Source organism: Psammomys obesus, unplaced genomic scaffold (genome assembly GCF_907164565.1).
Source record: "Psammomys obesus unplaced genomic scaffold, mPsaObe1.curated_primary_1811, whole genome shotgun sequence".
NCBI lineage: Eukaryota > Metazoa > Chordata > Mammalia > Rodentia > Muridae > Psammomys > Psammomys obesus.
Genome location: NW_026596040.1, coordinates 37666928 through 37685392, shown reverse-complemented (window position 1 = coordinate 37685392; position 18465 = coordinate 37666928). Strand labels below are relative to the sequence as shown.

Genomic DNA, 18465 nt, shown 5'->3' with positions numbered 1-18465 from the left:
AATTAAGTTCCATTAAACTAGACTAATTCCCTCTTATATCATAGGTAGTGAATTGTCATCAGGGAAAGGCAATGCCCAAGACAGTGGAACTCCTCATGGGACTACAAGCCAAGTGGGCTGGCTGGTTTTATGTCAACTCAACACAATCTAGAGTCACTTTGGAAGAGGGACCCTCAACTAAAAAAAAAAAATGGTCCCAATAGATTGGCCAGAGGGCAAATCCACAGTGCATCATCTTGGTCGATGATTGATGTGCGTGGGTTCAGTTCACTAGTAACTGCCACTCGTTGGCTGTGGTCCTGGATGCTAAAAGAGATCTGGCTGAGCAAGCTATGGTGAGCAAGCCAGTAAGCAGCACCCCTCCATGGGCTCTGCTTCAGTTCCTGCCTCCATGTTCTGGCCTCGAGGCTGAACAGTAAGTTTTTGTTGAGAAGAGGAAGACATAAAGGCACTTTCTACCCAGAGGCAGGGAAGTACAGTCGTGTTGGGATGCATGCTTGGGATCACGACACAAGGCAGAAGTACTGGCAGCTGGGATTAAGTAGAAAGTCCGTAGTGTGAGTCAAAGCTAGTTGATGATGTCACCTACACCAGACTGTTTCCTTTTTCAAGCTTAGAGGATGGCTTGTTTCTGTCTCTCAGTTGCTGGAAGACAGATTTTAGGGCTGTAGAGATTCAAGTTATGAAAGTTGATAGCATTGCAAGCATTATTACTGGACCATTCAGTCTTGCTGTACTTAATGTGCAGCAGTTAGCATCTCTGACACTGAGCTTGCAATAGAACTGTGTACTTTGGTTTGCTGTGTTTTTCTTGGTCCCAGTGGCTTGACTCCCTTTCCATCAGCAGCAGGTCCTGAAGTAGATTCTCTACAGCATGCACATGGCTGAACTGGGACACCAGGCAAATCTTTACTGTTTCTTAAAGTTATTCCTCACTCTTTTATTTTCCCGGAGCTACAAAAATTACTACCACAGATTGATGTTTAGAAAAACAACAGAAAAATATTATCTCATTATTCTAGAGACCAGAAGACTGAAGGCAAGCAAGGGTCATTTTCTTTGAATAAGTTTTTCTGACTTGCCTTGGCTTCAGTGTCTCCCAGCAATCCTTGCTGTTTCTTGGCTTATAACTACTGGCTAGCTCCACCTCTGTTTCCATGTTGCCTCACATGGCTGCCTTCCTGCATCCTTCCATGGTCTCTCTTCTTCTTCTTGAAGGAACACACATCATTTTTAGGTTTAAGAACCACTCTAGATCAATGATGATTTAATTTAAAACCAACCGTATCTATAAAGGCTCCATTTAAAAATATAACCATACTCTGAGGTTCTGGGTGAGCAACAACTTGGGGAACAGGAGACACTATTGAGCGTACAACACCTAGGCTTAGAGAATTACAAACACTTAATTAAATGCCAGATGTGATGTGCTACATCTGGAAACTGCTCAGACATCTGGAAAAGAGAACGAGATCTGCATGGATGACTAGAAAATAATCTGGAACCACATCAGATCCAGAAACTGCAACAAGCTGATATAGAACATCAACCTATTCACTCACTCAGATAATTATTAGGGACCTATTAAATACACACTTGGCACTGGGAGTACAAATCTCAATCAAACAAGGTCCTTGTCCTTAAGAAAATGGAAGTCTGTCGATTGTAATTGGCAAGACTGTTATAATTAGGCACCACGCTACAAATAGAGGGACATATAGAAATCAAAGGGGTGGAGAGCAAAGCGCATTTAACTTCATTCAGGGTAGTCAGGAAACTTCATGAAGCACTGACTAACTAACATGGATTCTGAGGAATGCATAAGAATGTAACAGAATTGTAGATAGGAAAATATCTATTGGGAATTTCCTTGTGAAATACTTGATTGTGAAAAATATGTGAGCTCTTGCAAGGTAACATTTAAGCAAGGGTTGGGCTCCAGTTGTAGGGAGATATTAAAGAGAGTAAGGAAAAGAGAAAGTCTTTAGAATGAAAGCAAAACTCACAGAATCTCTATCACAGACTCAAATGTACCATAGCATTTTCTGAATGGAGTAGAATTATAAAAAATAAAAGGGCAAAACCACATAACAAGGACCAAAAAGCAGAGAGACTGTGGCTTTCTGAGAGTGGTTCCCTGGCATTGTGTCTGGTGGAGAGGGGTCTCTCGGGAGACAGTGACCAGCAGTTTTGTTTATTGAACCCATATTCATAAAATTCATAAATGATAGAAGCCTGCATTCTCTCCATTGCAGGGACTGAAATATTTTGCTGTGTAATAAAATCTCTCAACTAGAAATTCTGGGAATTTGTAGAAAGAAACAGATTTTTATTTTATTATTTATTTTTATTTTACATGTAGGTGTATTTGCCTGCATATATGTATATATGTGTACCACATCCAGGTTTGGTGCCCACTGAGTCCAGAAGAGGGCATCTGGTCCCTTGGAAGTAGAGTTATAGATAGTCATGAGATGCTATGTAGATTCTGGGAACCAAACCTGAGCCTTTTGTAAAACCAGCAAGTGCTCTTAACCATTGAGCCATCTCTCCAGCTCCAGAGAAACATTTAAAATATTTTAAATTGCTTCATTATTTGAAAGCAAATGCTACTTTGCATTTCCTATATTAAGTTTATGTCCAAGAAGCTATGGAGTCAGTACATCACAGCTTGGGATCTCACTAGAGCGGCCAGTCCTCAGCAGTAGAGTTCTCCAGATGAGTCCCTGCTTCCAAAATGCACTCTGGTTTAGAGAGAAAGACAATTTCTCTATCCACTCTTCTTCCTTCCCTTTAGTTATCCCATTCAAATTCAATCTTCTTTTAGCCACCCCTGATCTGCTCAAGCTGCATTCCCTTCATTGAGCCTTGTTTATGGCTTTAATCCTGTCTGCTATAGTTTGGATCTTAATTGTTCCCTGAAATACCCAAGGCCTAAATTTTAGCTTGGTTCCCAGGGTGGCAATTTTGGGAGGTTGTAGAACCTTTCAGAAGTAGGGCCTGGTGAAGTTCCTCAGGTATGAGAGGATGTGCTCTTGGAGGGGGATGACACGCTCCTTCTGTTTTGTTTCCTGGGTTCTGATAGGGGTGGCCTTGCTCTGCCAAGAACTCCTGCCATGATGCCCTGTCTTGTCATGGGTGCAAAGCAATGACGTCAATCAGTCATGGATTGGAACCAGCAAAACTGCAAAGCTACTTTGGCTAGCTGACTGTCACTGATCTATTAACTGAGATTGGCATTTGAATCATGAAGGTTGTTAGAGCTACAGAAGTAAAGGGCCTGGTTGCTTATTTTATTTAAGGTGTGGTCATACCAAATAAGAGGAACACGCCACAGGAACATGTAAACCTGGACATCACTGGAAACAAACATTGTCCCTGTCTCACGAAAGGTTCCTGTAAGACCTAATATTACCAGAGATGTGAGCCTCTTCTTTCTTGGATTGGAAGGAAGGGTACAGCATGAAACATCCAAGAGGACTTGAGAAGGTTCTCAGTGAGAAACATACAGTGTCCATGGAAGCAGACATTGTGAGAATTGGCAGCTCCATGAGAAAATAGACGGGGGATGAATAGGTAGATAGGGCCCAGATTGGAATAAGATGGAGCTTTTATACTTGGAGGACAGAAGTGTGAGCTATGACCATTGAGCCGCAGTCCTGTGTCTTTCGTGCTGTCAGCTTGGGATAGGACGCATGAGATATGGATGTCTTTGCCAAGCCTCTGAGTATCTAAAGTGGGGTCAGGATGAAGATAGCCACACCTGGGTGGAGTATCTCACATCTCTATTTGTGACACTCAGCAGGTTGAGGCCAGAGGGTTGTCAGGCCAAAATGAAATATATAGTGAGTCTCCTGCTCACCTAGGCTACTGTGTGAGGCCTCAGAAACAAGCAAACAAACAACAAAAACAAGAAAGAAAGAAACTAAAGAGAAGGAATAAGGTAATGGAGGAAGTAAAAAAAAGAACTAAATAAATAAGTGAGTGAGTGAGTTATGAAGTCACAAAGCCCACATCTGGCTATGAAGTCCAGAGTGAACAGAAACTAGAAGTCAGAACCTCGGACAGTTCCACAGCTCCCAAAGAGAGCTGGTTTCTACAAAAGCATGGTCTTTCCTAAAGAAGGACATCCTCAGCCTCTTGGTCATATCCCTACCCTCACCCCATGAGTGAAACTCCCATGTTGCAATAGTTCTGGTGTGGTGTTCCTTTTTGAGAAACAGTGATGGGCTTAGTTGACACAAGCTTCTTCCCTGTCTACTTTGGGGCCTAACTAGAAGTTACTAAGGTCTCCCTGTCTTGCTGTGTGGCCGTTGGTTTCGGCTGCCTGGGTATTGCAATCTTCCTTTTTGGGCATGAGTTCTAATGTTTCTGAGGTGGAGGGTGTGACAGAAGTCTTGAAGACTGTCTTCTGCCCTCTTTCCTCCACACTGGCACCATCAGTCTAGTCTATTTGGTCTTGTTTGTTTTATTTTTCAAAACAGGGTTTCTCTGTGTAGCCTTGCCCATCCTGGACTCATTTGGTAGACCAGGCTGGCCTCAAACTCACATCAATCCTGCTTCTGCCTTCCCTAGCACTGGGATTAAAGGCGGTACCACCACACCTAGCTCTGTTGGGTCTTTCTGATAAGGCCTATGCAGACGTACACCTGTGGCTTGGGGTTTGCACATTTGTTTTGACTGAGGAAGTCACTGTGGCATGCCATATCAGAGGCTGAGCCTGCTCTTTTGAAGTATCTGTGGCAGAAGACTATGGTATCATTCATTCATTCAGACTTTGGATTGCCAATCAACCCACTAATAGGAATATCTTGGGAGATGGCAGCAGGGAGAGAATTCAGAAGCTTTGTGGTGGCTCCTCAGTGGAGGTATGGGTCTCTCCACAGACTTGTGATGCCACCTGAGGTGACTAATCTTGATTTTAAAACTGACTAGGCCAGGAGGTTAATAAAGCACAGCCTAGGACCTAATTAATAAAATTACTATGTAAACAGGCAAGTGGGACTGTGCAAGGTGGGGTCAGCTGGAGGAAAGTGGGGTCACTGGGGTAGTTATTGAAAGGCAAGAGCTCAGGCCCCTGGCTGTGTTCCTCTCTGCCTCTCTTGGCTGCAGTGAGATGAGCAACCTTCCTTGGTCATGCCCTTCCTTCATGATGTTCTACCTCACCACATCCCACAAGCAAGGGAGCTGGCTTACCATTACCTGAATGCTCGGACACTCACCCAATAGAAATTCTTCCTCCCTTATTTTATTTTTCTTAAAGATTTTTTTATTTTATGTAGATGAGTGTTCTATCTGCATTTACATCTGCCAGAAGAAGGAATCAGTTCACATTATAGATGGTTGTGAGCCACCATGTGGTTGCTGGGAATTGAACTCATGACCTTTGGAAGAGCAGACAGTGCTTTTAACTGCTGAGCCATCTCTCCAGCCCTTATTTTCTTATTTTGTCCCAGTGATGAAGAGGAGCTCCTAAGCACTGCACTTTGTTGGGATGAGAGTCCTGTCCTGAACACCTGATAATAAAGCAGAGGATGCTTTTGCTCACACCGCCATCTTCCTTCCAGGTTCTCTGGCATGAGGGCAGTCAAGATGCAGAATTATGGTCAGCGGGATGGACATGGTGGATCAAAAGAACATCAGAATACTTGCTGATGACTGCTGGCTGGTCCATTTGCTGTTCGGTGGTCCTGAAATGGACATCCTAAGGCCTCAATGTTCTTTGGTTACAGAGCAGAGAACCAGTACCATCCTTTTGTAATTTAAGGTCACAAAACACACTGAATGATCAAATATTTGCATCTCTTGCTACCTCACAGGGTCCCAGGCCCACCAGGAACACATAGATGTTCAGGGCATGAATGACATAATAGATGGAGGAAATCTGACAGCTGTGAAGTGCTCTGTCACTGTTATTGTTTTGAAGAGCAGCTGTTTTTTATGCCTTATCTGAGATTATTGTCATATGGGAAATGCTTTGACTATGACTCCATGTTGAAACAAATCCGTGCTATTGCTCCTTCTGGAAGTGTAGCCAGCTGCGGAGTTGGGTCTGTCAATGACCAGCTGCAGTGGGATTTGAAGAGCCTCAGGACAGCTTTGTAGGAGGAGACAGCAAGGCAGGAGAGGGACTTAAGCAGACAGCTCAGGGGAAGCTAGTTTGACCGAGGACACTAGAGATGAATTGGAGGAAGCAGCAAGCACGGAGGTGACTAAGTCTGATAATGAACTCTGATATCAAACAGAAGCTGCAGGTGCAAAGCCAGAGTAAAGAGATACCTGCAGAGAGCAAAGCTGTGGTCAAAGGAATGTAGAGGCCACGGACTCCATCACAGCAACAGATAAAGTACCCTGTAAGTGCCTTGGAGTTAAAAAGTAAAGTTCTCACTTGGCTTGTATCCTGTTTAAACTTATGAGTGAATGTAGCGACCTCCAAACTCAGTGTTGCAAGGGAAAACATGTAGAAAATCCATGGGAAGTGGACTTGGTGAGACTCCCTTCCTCCCTCCACTTCTCCCTCTTCCCACTTCCTCCTGCCCTTTCCCCCTCACACTCTCTCCTCCAGGTGTAGAAAACAGGACCTTTTGCATGCTAAGCAATTATGTTACATTTGAGCTACTAACCCAACTGAATCCTCTTTTTTTCTAATTTTTTTTTATGCCTGAACTAAGTAGAATCCATGCTCAGATATTGCAGAAATGAAGAATCATTAATAACCCAGGGAGAAACAGAAGGAAATAAGTTACAGTATAACACCGGTCTTCTAACTGATGGTGCATCCAAATGCAGCAATCATGGCTGACTCGCCTTCCAGCTGGAGTAGAAAGTCAGAGGGCCCAGGGAGCACCATCCCAGGGAGACCCTTTACCACCCTATCTCAGGCCGTAGCTACCTTTGTTGTCGTGCCAGACCCTCAGTTTGCAGAGGTGGCCCAGGCTCAGCATGTCGGAGAAGCTGAAGGTGTCCGTGTTGTTCCGCTCAAACTTGTTCCAGTTGGCTGACTGCTTCAGGGCCAGGGTCCCGCTGTCCCCATTTTCCCCAAAGATGATGATGAACACATTGGCATCTGTGCCTGCCCCTTGGGAAACACACAGGGTGAGGCTCTGGGAACTGGGGTCTCTTGATAAAGCCCTCTGCCTTAGCCATATTCCCAGACCCTTGGGACACATGGGGACAGAATCTAGAGTCAGTGAGACTAAGGGCAAAATCAGAAAGGCCAGAAGTGGTCTGAGCCTCTTAGGTGTTGCAGGGAATCATGGAGCTGGCCTGGCCTAGTTGCCTTGAGAGGCATGAGTCATAGGTTTTTCTGGTTGGAGTCCATGGTTCTTGGGGCACTGTGTGCCCTTCAGTTCCTAAGAAACTGAGGAACTCCCTCAGGCAGTGAGGCATTCAGGCTGCCTTGTGATTCTCCATGTCCCCTAGAAGTCAATAAAGCATTTAGAACCTTGATACAACAATTAGTCTTAGACATTAATCTTGTGTACTCTGTATAGAGTGCCAATATCATTGTATCCTGGCAACTGCCACTGTATTGATCCTGGCAACCATCATTATATTCTGCTTCTGATAAATGTATACTGCTTGGAATAAACCTGTCTCAGCTTAGTCTTGCTGAGCCCCTCCATCCAGGCCTGGTTAAGATTCATTTCTAATCATCCATATCAGCCAACCTCGGCCCGCTGAGTAAGCACTGCCACCTACGTGTCCAGTTCTCTCCCTAGCCTTCTCTTTGCATGCTGCAATTACTGTTGGTCTAATTGCAATCAAAGTAACACAAATACTTAGCACAGAAATGCATGTTCACAGGGAGGTGCTTCAAACAGGCGTTGGCCATGTTTAAGAAGCCAGAGTTCCTGAAAGAGCTATTTGTGAAGCTTTCCTGTCACATACGTGTTACCATCAATGAACTTAATTCTTTTTCTGAGAGCATACCATAAAGGAATGAAAAGAGGCCCTTCGAAGCATGTGGACACTGGGAACGTCAAGAGATAAAGAGGAAGACCCACTGTGAGGAGAAAAGAAGGAAGGAACAAGCTAGAAACAAACTCTACCAGATTTACTGACCCATCTCTTGAGGCTGAGATTTCCACCAGCACAGCTGCTTCTTTGGCAAACTGCTGTGTTAAAAGCGTGAGCTCTCTTGACTCATGACCAACAAGTCATCTAGGGTGAATGTGAATGAATCTGCCAAATTCCTGTCCATGGTTCTTGCAGAGAGGCCCTGGCTAGGGGAAGGAAGGCAGGAGGCACTGCCTCCTGGCTAGATCAGGGCTACCCCTTTCTTTGCTGAGAAGCTTTTCTTCTTAGCATCCTGTCAGCTCAATGGCTTTGTTTATCTTTCTGGACTTGACTCGCCAAGTCAAGTCCAGAAATGCCAAAGATGACTTTGGCAACTTTCTGGGATGCCTCTGTGGCCCTTGCCCCTATATATAGGGGCAAAGCTCCCCAGAAGCACCTAGGCTGACATCTGTCTTGGCTAATGGTGTGTTAGCTCCAGCAGACTATGAGACTTGTGGGTCCCCTGGAGCCACATCTTTGTCCTCGGTCCCCAGAGTCGCATACAGATGTGAAGCACAGATGTGCCAAGGGTCACAGTGCCAGGGTGAGACGCATACAATAGCAGAAGCAGCAGGCTCTTTGCCAAGCAAAGGCTGTGCGGCTGAGGTTATCTTCTCTGTTTCTGTGGGGGGTTGGGGAAGAAACCAGCTTGGTCATTGGGAGGAAATACTCTCCCCACAGACTGTGATGCACTATGGAGATGATATGACTTCAGAAGGTTACATGAAGAAAAATGTCCTGATTAGGAGCGTTCAAGAGTGGAAGGCAAGGGGAGAGGAGGCAGGAGGCCACAGCCTACCCAAGATGTCACTGGTCTTCACTGAGACTGTGTAGGATGTCCACTCCATCATCTCCTCTCCATCAATGACTGCACACATCTCACACACCAATGTCTTCTTGCCCTTCCTTTGGGACAGCCAGTCTCCGTAGTAGAACATTGTCAGATCTTCTGTGTTCATGTTCTTCAGCAGGATCTGGAGAGGGGCCATGAAGAAATGGGCTCTCCATTCCCCGAATCCCACCGCCACCCCAAACTCCCTGATTCAGATTTCTGGGTGTAGGGAGGGCTCTGCTTATACCCTTTACTGAAAGTCCCATGCAAACCGGAAATTGGAAATTTATCTGAAAAGGCTTCCACAGCAATGCCTAACATGATGTATAGAAAATGTTTGCTGAATAAGTGATAGAAAATAAAACTAATTAACCCATTACTAGCCTTGGAGCAGGGCGCTGACATTTTCCAGGTTGGCCTGGACTCAGTATTGTCAGCTCACTGACAGTCTGCAATGGCTATATAGGGAACGGAGAGCCTGAGGAGAACCAGGACAGATGGCCTTGGGTGGACGAGGGGTGGGAAGACTATTTCAGACAAGCTTGCAGAAGGATTTGTGTTATAAATTAAACTGTATTCCCTCAACCCTGAGTGTTAGATATTCAAGTTCCAATCATCAAAGTCTTGAGATACAAGCTTAATAATAATCAGTTAAGATGAGGTCACAGAATGGGGGAATTTACACACAACAACATATACACTGGGAAAAGTGCTATGTGACCGCTGGTAGCGCTTGAGGACAGCCAAGGTCAGACCCTCTGCTGTGTTCAGAGGACACCCAGCCTGCCTGCACCTTCGTTACTGAAATTCTGGAGCTTTGTCACACAGCTGCAGGAAGCTGTCTCACACCGTACAAGGAGAGCATCCGACACCAGTGCCAGCCCGTTTGACACTGGAGCATGCCTGTGGGACTGTCATCATTGTCATTTGTTCTCATGAAAACAGAGCAAGCTGAGCTGTGCCCTGGGAGCCCTCTGCTCTATAACAGTGCCAGTGGCTGTCCCCTGGTCCCCGGTGTCAGAGTCTCGCAAGGGTAATGAGGAGCACAGACACCGTCTGTCCTTGGGAGAAGCTGAGCCTGTGACTATGTGTGGTATGTGATGCGTTCTGTATGCTGTGTGCTTGAGAGGGGAAGATGGAGGCAAAACAAAGCCATGTCACGCTTCCACTTGATGTAACTTTCTCACTATCCCTGTTAAGGATGCACTCAGCCTGCCTGAGAGCCCAGGGATGGGCTGCAGCCTGGCTGCCTGGGTGAGTTCAGGCTCCTCCAGAGAGCAGCTACCTAACAGTGTAATTACAGGGTTCAGAAAAGCCCACCATCCGCCCAGCTCTCACTGCCTCAAGTCTGCACTGCTAATCCCTCCAGCTCTTGTCCCAAATGGTGCTCACTCTGAACCTTTTCCAGGCTCTGCCCACTGTGCTGGGTTTTCTGGCAGTAATCCAGCTCTTTCTAGACACAAATAAAGCTTCACTTCCCAATTAATTCACACCAAAGTCCATGGTCAGGACAGCTGCATTATAAGGTCACTTATAACCAAATGGCATGGAGGAGAGGTGGGTAGGGACAGAGGGAGGGCTCCACGTTACCCTCTCCAGGAACCACTCTGGCCGGCTACCCATTCCATCAATGCGGATGCGCATCTTGGTGAAGGGAGCAATGTCCAGGATCTCCATGATGAAGGTGTCATTTTGTTCCCTCTCAAACCTGAGGGTGGGAATGAAGAAGGGACGTTGGTAAGCCAACCTGGTGATAGACCAGGTGCCTTCCTGCTCCCGGCAATTTCCCAGCTGCCCACCTTTTGCACCCCAGGTGGGATCCAAGAAGGCTTGGATGATAGCCATATCCCCGAACCCAGAGCTGACAGCTTTGAGTTTTGCTCTCATTTGCTAGTTTCCTACCTTCCTCTCTGGGACCGGGGCTCCCCACTCGTAATCTAGGGAGAATGACACCCTGTGGTTAAGGCTATCCTGGAGACCAAATAGACGGGAAGCCAACTTTAAAGGTAAAAAGAAAAAGTTCATACCTGAAAAAGCTTTAGGTGACATTCTATGAGTGACAAGGTCTCCCTAACGGGCGGGGCAGGCAGTACACCTCCAGATCAGCCTCATTTCTGTGTGTGAAATTGTGCAGCTGAGCACAGTGGCTCTGGACTGGTCCGTGTCCCTGACAGTTGTGAAGCGGCAGCAGGCTCAAGGCCGCATTGCTATGGCCATCTTTCTCCTGTCCGATGGCTGCATCATCTCAGAGTTCTACCCTTAGTCTTTGCTGCTCTTCGCACAAGTCCTGACTGGTTGTTTGGCTGCGGACTGATTCTATGATACTGCTGGTAGGGTCCTGTGGTGGTGCAGGTGGTCCTGAACAGGCGACTCTGAGCGGCCTCTGGGTACAAGACACACTTAAAACAGACCATGCCCAGGGCTAGTGAGGCTGTGTGCCACAGATTGAGGGCGAGGGACTTCCTCACCTTGGAGATAGTGTTAGTTCACATTACTTCTCCTTTGACAATTCACAGGTGTGTGTTTCGTGACCATCAGATTTCTCTAGAGGTGGGGAGCTTAGATGAGGAGAATGAGTTGCTCCTGATTGCAACTGACAATAGGGGCCTCGCTGTGCCATAATAGGGCCCTACTGTAAGCACCCCACAGTGACAGGGGCCTACCACAAGCACTCCATAATGTCTCTGTACATGTGTATGCATATGTGTGTATGTTCTGGCCCTCATCTGGGCCACACAGCTTTTTTGGGGGATATGTGTCTCCCTGAACAGCCCCATGCAGTGATTATGACACACACCTAGAGCTCATTCTGTCCTCATCTGCCTCTAAGACAGCCCTGACATGGGAGAACCCCTCCTGGGAGCAGATGCAGCAAAGCGAGGCGTGGCTCAGGAAGGAGCTTCATGCCAGATCAAGTAGGACATGCAGTTTCCCTCTCACCATTAACCTATGCAGAGAAAGTCTGTCCACATGACCGGGTGTCAGGGTGTTGGAGCAGAGAGGAGACTAGCAGGAACCGAACATGCGATGGGGTATCACCAGACCATGCCTAGAAATCAAGCCCCGACCCAAAGCCTCCTTGGCACCTGGCTCACAATGACCACTTGTCCATCGACTACCAGCTTCCTTATTTGGTTCCAGTTTCCCAGCTCAGGACCAAAAGGAGAAACAACATGTCTCACTAATTCAGTCACATGGGATGCCTGATTTTCAGCATGCCTCACCAAGCCACAATGATGCTTCACAACACACCCTTCCACATCACCGTACCTGAAAACATTACCTGACCAGCTTCACAGCAAGCTCTAAATAAATCACCTCTGCCCTCAGGGGTGCTTCATTTTTTTCCCCAAGATTTCTGAGTTCAAACCCCAGTGACCTTGGACTATTTACTTTCTCTCTTTGTGCCTCAGGACTTCATCACAAGTGGGAGATGCTAACAGTGCAGACTAAAGGGGTGCCCTGGATTAAAACAGGTGACAAGGCTCGTTGAGCAGTGCCAGGCATCGAGTGGGTACTCAGTGTGAGCCATCCCAAGGTTGTCACCATGGTGCTTGCATACCAAGAGGGTGGAAGTGTAAGAGAGGGCAGCAAAGGACCCTTAGCAGGTCCCTGGGATGAGCTGCTGTGAGTGTGGGAAGAAATCTCTGCCTGGTCTGCATTGCTTCAGCAGCCTACCCCCTTTGTCACCTCCATCACTACCATCCTCACCCTCATGGACCATTTGTTAATGTTATGAAAGCTGATCACTTCTATTTTGCAATCATTTTAGACGCAGAAAAGCCACAAAAGCAGAGGAACTCCATGCACCCTTCACGCTGCTTCTCCCGCTGGGACATTTCACCTGATACAGTGCATGGAACAAAACCATGACATGAATAAGATGAAGCAATGTCAGCCATACGGGCCTTCGGGTGAACATTTTTGGAAGATCAGATGAGTGAACAGAAGAAGAAGTGGGTTGGAGAGGCGGTGTAGAGGTTAAGAATACTGGCCACTCTCCCAGAATGCCAGGGTTCTATTCACAGCTCCACATGGCAGTTCATAACTATCTGTGACTCCAGTCTTAGGGTGTCTGACACCCTCTTCTGGCCTCCACAGGCACTAGGCACCCAAGTGGTGCACAAACATACAGGCAGATAAAACACTCATACACATAACATAAGTATTAGTTTAAAGGAGGAAACATTGTCATGGGTTTTGGTACTCAATGAAGGCTTCCTGGAGCAGGGATATTTAATCTGGCTCTTGAAAGGGAAAAGTGTGGGAAAAGAGCAACAAAAGACAGCTAGGGAGCCTTATGGCATACAGTGGGTGGGACAGAGCCAGCATGCCTGAAGACAGCGTGGCTGAGGATAGAGGAGGTCAGAGGTGATCGGGCTGTGGGGTCAAGCTCCTGCTGGGTACCTGGCCTTCTTTTTGTCCAGCTGCACCTCTTCCGTGCTCCCGTTGATGCCATAGAGGGTCATGAAGATGTTGGAGTCTGTGCCTCCACCGACCACGTCACCAGTCCACACTGTCATTTCATAGAGCACCTGCCACGAGAGGGTTCGAGTTTCTGACCCTCAGCCCCACCCACCAAACCACCTGACCCATCAGTGTCCCCAGGGAGAAGAGACACGCTCTCCAAGTCCTGCAGCTGTGAGCTGAGTCTAGTGCAGTTGACCAGGAAGCAAAGCCAGTCCAGCCCCACCTCGCCCCACCTCGCCCCACCGTAATCACACAGCTGGGGCTCTGGCAGAGGCTATAGGCTATGGGAGCCCACCCACATGAGCCCTGCGAAGGCAGGACAGTGGTCTTGGGAGCATGAAGAGCTCCATCTATCCAGGTCTGCCTTCTGCTAGCTTTTTACCTAGGACAGATGCCCCGGCCCTATCCTTTCTCCCTTTACAGAGAGATGGGGAGGGGGAGACAATCCTTGTAGACTCATGAGATATGCAGGTGGCTGAAATACAGTTGGTGCTGGCACTGGGCCTACCATGTGTGTGGAGGAGCTATACAAGTACATGGTCTGGTACCATGTGTATGATGTCCATGCATGTACATAGTGTGGACCATCTGTGTAGTGTGGTGCCATGTATACGGACAGTCTGGCACTATGTGTGTGGTCAGGCTATACGGGTGAGGATGCTGCAGTGGGTCCGAATGTCCCCAACTTCCTGTCATACCCAGCTAGCCCTGATGTCTGTGAGCAAGACATCTGTGGGGATACGCGTGTGTGTGTGTGTGTGTGTGTGTGTGTGTGCGCGCGCGCGCGCATGCGCATGCTTTGAGAGTTCTGCCTCAAGCTACTTATGAAGCCGGCAGTCAATTACCTGTTCATCCAATTTCCACTCTAGATTTGGATTTTGCTCCTAAAGGACCATATTCCCTTTATTTATCTTCAGGCCCTGGGTGGGGCAGGGGGAGCAGAGCTTGTCTTGCCTGAGTGTCTGACTTGAGGCACTTTGAAGGCTCTTCTTCAGAGGTGGCCTTGGGTGGAGGTGTCACCTGTGTGTGGCACCCTGTGGTCTTGGGTTTTTTATTCATCCCTTCTTAACAGGTACCCACAGACAGACTAGTAGCTCTGAGAGCTGAGGAGAGGTGGAGGAACGGCAAGCCTGCCGCATCCTGTCGTACCCAGGCCACTGTCCAGCCCCCATGCTCTTCAGGAAGACTTGGACCATGAACTGTGTGTGCTATGTGTGACCGTGGCCACATCCTGGTCACTGTTCCAGATGTACCTACACTCTTCTCCAGGGTCAGCAGCAGCATGGGAAAGCTTGGCTCTCAGCAGAGCACAGGATATCATTGTGGGGAATGGACAAGTATAGGACTGGAAGAATTACTGAGCACAGGCAGTGCCTTTCTTTCTCTTATCCACACAGGCACAAAAGATAGAAAGGTCAGAAAAGGGTGTTGATGGCCTGAAAGAGACCAGCTTCTGAGGTCAGGCCCTGCTAGTTCCTTTGTTCTCTGGGTCCCTCATTCTCTTCATTTACAGACACAGGTCTTTTTAGATAATTGACATGTTTCCAAATGAGAGATGGAAGCAGGGCTGGGCTCCTGCCACTCTGGCTGGTTTCCTGGAGAGAGGACAGCACAAAGGGCCCTGCAGTTCCTCTTGTGGCTAGCCTATGTTCCTGAACGGCCCTGCAGTTCCTCTCATGGCTAGTCTATGTTCCTGAACGGCCCTGCAGTTGGTACAGTGACTAGCCTATGGTCCTTGAAGGGCCCCGCAGTCTGTGTACTGACTAGCCTAAGGTCCCTGAAGGGCCCCGCAGTCTGTGTACTGACTAGCCTAAGGTCCCTGAAGGGCCCCGCAGTCTGTGTACTGACTAGCCTAAGGTCCTTGAAGGGCCCCGCAGTCTGTGTACTGACTAGCCTACGGTCTTTGCTGTGAACAGTGGGATGTGGCCCTGGTTTTCCCCGACAGAGCTGGAAAGAGCTGTGCTGAGCAGGGTGTGGTGTGTATGGGGGCGAGGGGTGGGCTCAGAGACACACAGAGGCTGGGAAGTGGGTCAGGGAAGAAGCCCAGGATAGACGGCAGGCTCACCCACACTATCCATCTGGTCACAGAGGGAGATGGCTGTGTTTCAGGAAGTTGCCCTGCCCCCGACTCCCCTGCTGGGGAGGGCAGGCACAGGCACAGTTTCCTGTGGAGGATTTGGAGTGCAGAGTTCAGTCCCTCTTGGCGGCTCCCATCTCAGCACAGGAAGGCTTGCTTGGCCCTGACCTCGGTAGGTGGCCTGACTGAACAGAGCTGGGCTGCTGTTGGCTCCACAGCCCATGAAAGAGAGAGAGAAGCAGGTGAGCAGGAGGCCGCTAGCTAGGTGTTTGTCGTTGGACCACCTGCCTCCTGCCTGACCCTGACGTATGAGGTTTTGCAACTCGCCCCAGCTCATGTGACCCATTAGACAGAAAGTAAACCTCATGCCTTCTTGGCTTTTCTTGATGTGATGGATGTCATGTCACTGATATACTGTGAGATCCTGAGGCCCTCAGTCTCTGGCGTCCCTTGCCTTGTTGCTATGCCATGGGTGTGGAGAGCAGTGCGATGTGATCTGGGCAGAGCTGATACCACCCAAAGCCCTTCAGGGACTGTTAGCCATCTCATTGGTTTTGGCCAAGACTGAGCACAGAACAGGCAATGAAGGGAAATGTTTTTTGCATGTGGTGTAGGAGAAGAGGAGACTTCCCCAACGAAACACAGCAGCAGACCAAAAGGCAGCAGTCTCCTCAGCTAAGTGAGTCCAGCCATCTTTCCAGGCTACAGCTTCTGTCCATATCCCAGCGACAGCTCTCCTACCTCCTTCACATTCCTCTTCCCTGTGTCTCCTACTTGCAGAAGACACACACACATACCTTCACCCCGATGTTCACAACCATGGCATCCAGGAGGTCAAAGACACGGGAGGTGACACCATCGCCTCGGTCCTTGGCAAGCCAACAGTTGCAGCGTAATGTGTACTTGGTACCCTGGGTGGGCACTGCCAAGCACAGCTCCTCTACCAGCCAGCAGCTCTCAGGGGAGGCTCCATCGTGGCCCAGCTGTGAGATACATCATCCCTGTGAGGATCTGGACAGAGCTGAGAAAAAGCCTTCCCTGCTCAGTGTCCTCTCCCGGCTTGTGCTCTCCCTCCAGGCATTTCCTCCCAATATGCATCAGGACTTCCATGGAGGACAGGTGATTTATCAGGGTTAATCAAAACATGAAGTGGCCGTGACCTCATTGGGTGAGCTATTTAAAAGAGACCATGGGTGTTAGGGATGGAAAAAGTCAGAGACTTTTCGTCCAAGCTCTTCAAGCTCTCCTACTGGACAAGCTTGGATGAAGGGCATGGACAGGTTTTGGTGATTGTCACTAGGCAAGGAGTAACAGGAAATGAAGGCCTTACCCCCAATAGCAAGAGAATGGTCTGCCCAACAGCTAGTAGGCTTGGAGAAGAATGGAGGCTCAAGAAAATACCACAGGCTGGGTCATGCTTTACTTTCATCTCAGGAGGCCCTGAGAAGTTCCAGCCAGACTCCTGACCCAGGACAAGGCACACACCTGGGTTGTTTTCAGTTACCAGCTTGATGTTAACTTTTAACACAGCAATGGGGAAACGGGTACACAGGGTTATCTCTACTCACGAGGCAGAAATAGGAAACCTGAGGTCACCCCACACCCTGGTGGTGAGGCGGGGGATCTGCCTGTACCCCAGAGGAGCTCCAGGTCACTGTTCTGTCTGTCCACAGTTTCCCGCCCCCACCAGTTGTTTTTATCGGGGGGTCATCGTCAAGGGGACCCAGTGCCAGCACCTCTACTTTCTTGATGATGCCCACATCCAAGCCGCCGACGTAGAACTCCTCCACAGAGCCGCAGCTGAAGCCTCGCTTCCCCTGGGGGTAGTCCAGCCAGATGCGGTTGGTGCGTTCATCGTCCTCCCCAATGAGCACGACAAAGGCCCGGCTGTCCGTGGCCGCATCCTTGTGCTTCCCCGTGGTCACAGACACGTAGTAGGGGATCACTGCAAGAGATCGGTTAGCATCACAGCAGGCTGTCTTGTGGGCTTCAGATCCACAATGACCTTGGGAGGACCCTCTCCTTCCTCACTCGCTCAGATACCAAGTGCAACGAAGACTTTCAGATAGGCTGCAACTTCATGGTGTGTGTCTGCTCTTCAGGAATGAGTAATCAGTAATGCCCAATGAAAGACCCAAGAGGGCCTCCTTGTATCCTTTGCAGTGTCAAGCTTTTGAAAGCCCCATTTAATCGATTATCTTAGGTGAATCTTTCCCTCCCAGGCAAGGAAGAACATGGACAACTTCCCACTAGGTCTGGGGCGGTTACATGCCTGAAACAGTCACCACTGCTGAGAAGGAAGGTCTCACAGAATGCAAATCAAAGAGTACTGTAGCAATAACACGGCTGAGGAAAGTTCGAAAGGCATCCATTTCCAAACCAAAACACATTGGTTTGGTCAGCAGAAAAACTCATTCAGGTCACACAGTTCAGATTCTAGATACTCAGTCGGAATTAATTTTCCTTCCACTAGGGGTGGTTCTGATAGGTAAGCCAGTGATTGCTGGGTGGGATTCTAGGGTAACTGTTTAAAGGGTCTGACTCTCCCGGAAGGAGTGCCCTATTCTGCTTGGGATGTGGATGTGAAGGCTGGTGCCTCAGCCCTCATTGGGGAAGGTTATCTTGGGTAGCCTTTAGGGTAGGAGCCTTTGATAAGGTTTCAGAATGAGCAGGTTGTATTATCAGTGCTCTCAGGGGCATCCTGGAGCTGTTGGGTTAGCTTTAGATGGCTTTCCTTTTATTGCACTAGAGAAATGCTGGAGTTGTTTAAGCCATGGATCTCCAGATCCCTGTCATCGGCAGTTAGGAAGCCTTCTCCTGGCCTGTCATCCCAGTTGACAGGAGTCACTGCCCCGCTGTGGGGGGCTTAGGTTGTGCCATCTGTATCTCTCTGAAAGTTAACCAGACGGGCCTCTCCCAGCTGGCACGCTGTACCAGCACCTTGCTTGGCTCTCCCACAGGTGACCGCTGAGCTTTGTTAAGGGTAGCCATTTTGTGGATCCTGTCATGTTTCACACAAGGAGAAGGT

At 48.4% G+C, this 18465-nt stretch overlaps 1 protein-coding gene across 3 annotated transcripts in view; it reads right to left on the bottom strand.

Annotated features, from left to right (window-relative positions):
- The window catches only part of Loxhd1 (lipoxygenase homology PLAT domains 1), a 150660-nt gene that overhangs the window by 23939 nt on the left and 108256 nt on the right, over positions 1–18465 (bottom strand). For 2 of the 3 annotated variants that reach the window (XM_055622789.1, XM_055622791.1), the window contains 6 exons: positions 17174–17382; positions 16235–16420; positions 13298–13425; positions 10481–10598; positions 8858–9032; positions 6893–7078 (listed from right to left, as the gene is read on the bottom strand). In XM_055622789.1, the coding sequence (XP_055478764.1) occupies positions 6893–7078; positions 8858–9032; positions 10481–10598; positions 13298–13425; positions 16235–16420; positions 17174–17382 (1002 nt within the window). The remainder of the gene's footprint in view (positions 1–6892; positions 7079–8857; positions 9033–10480; positions 10599–13297; positions 13426–16234; positions 16421–17173; positions 17383–18465) is intronic. The other variant, XM_055622790.1, reaches the window with a different exon arrangement.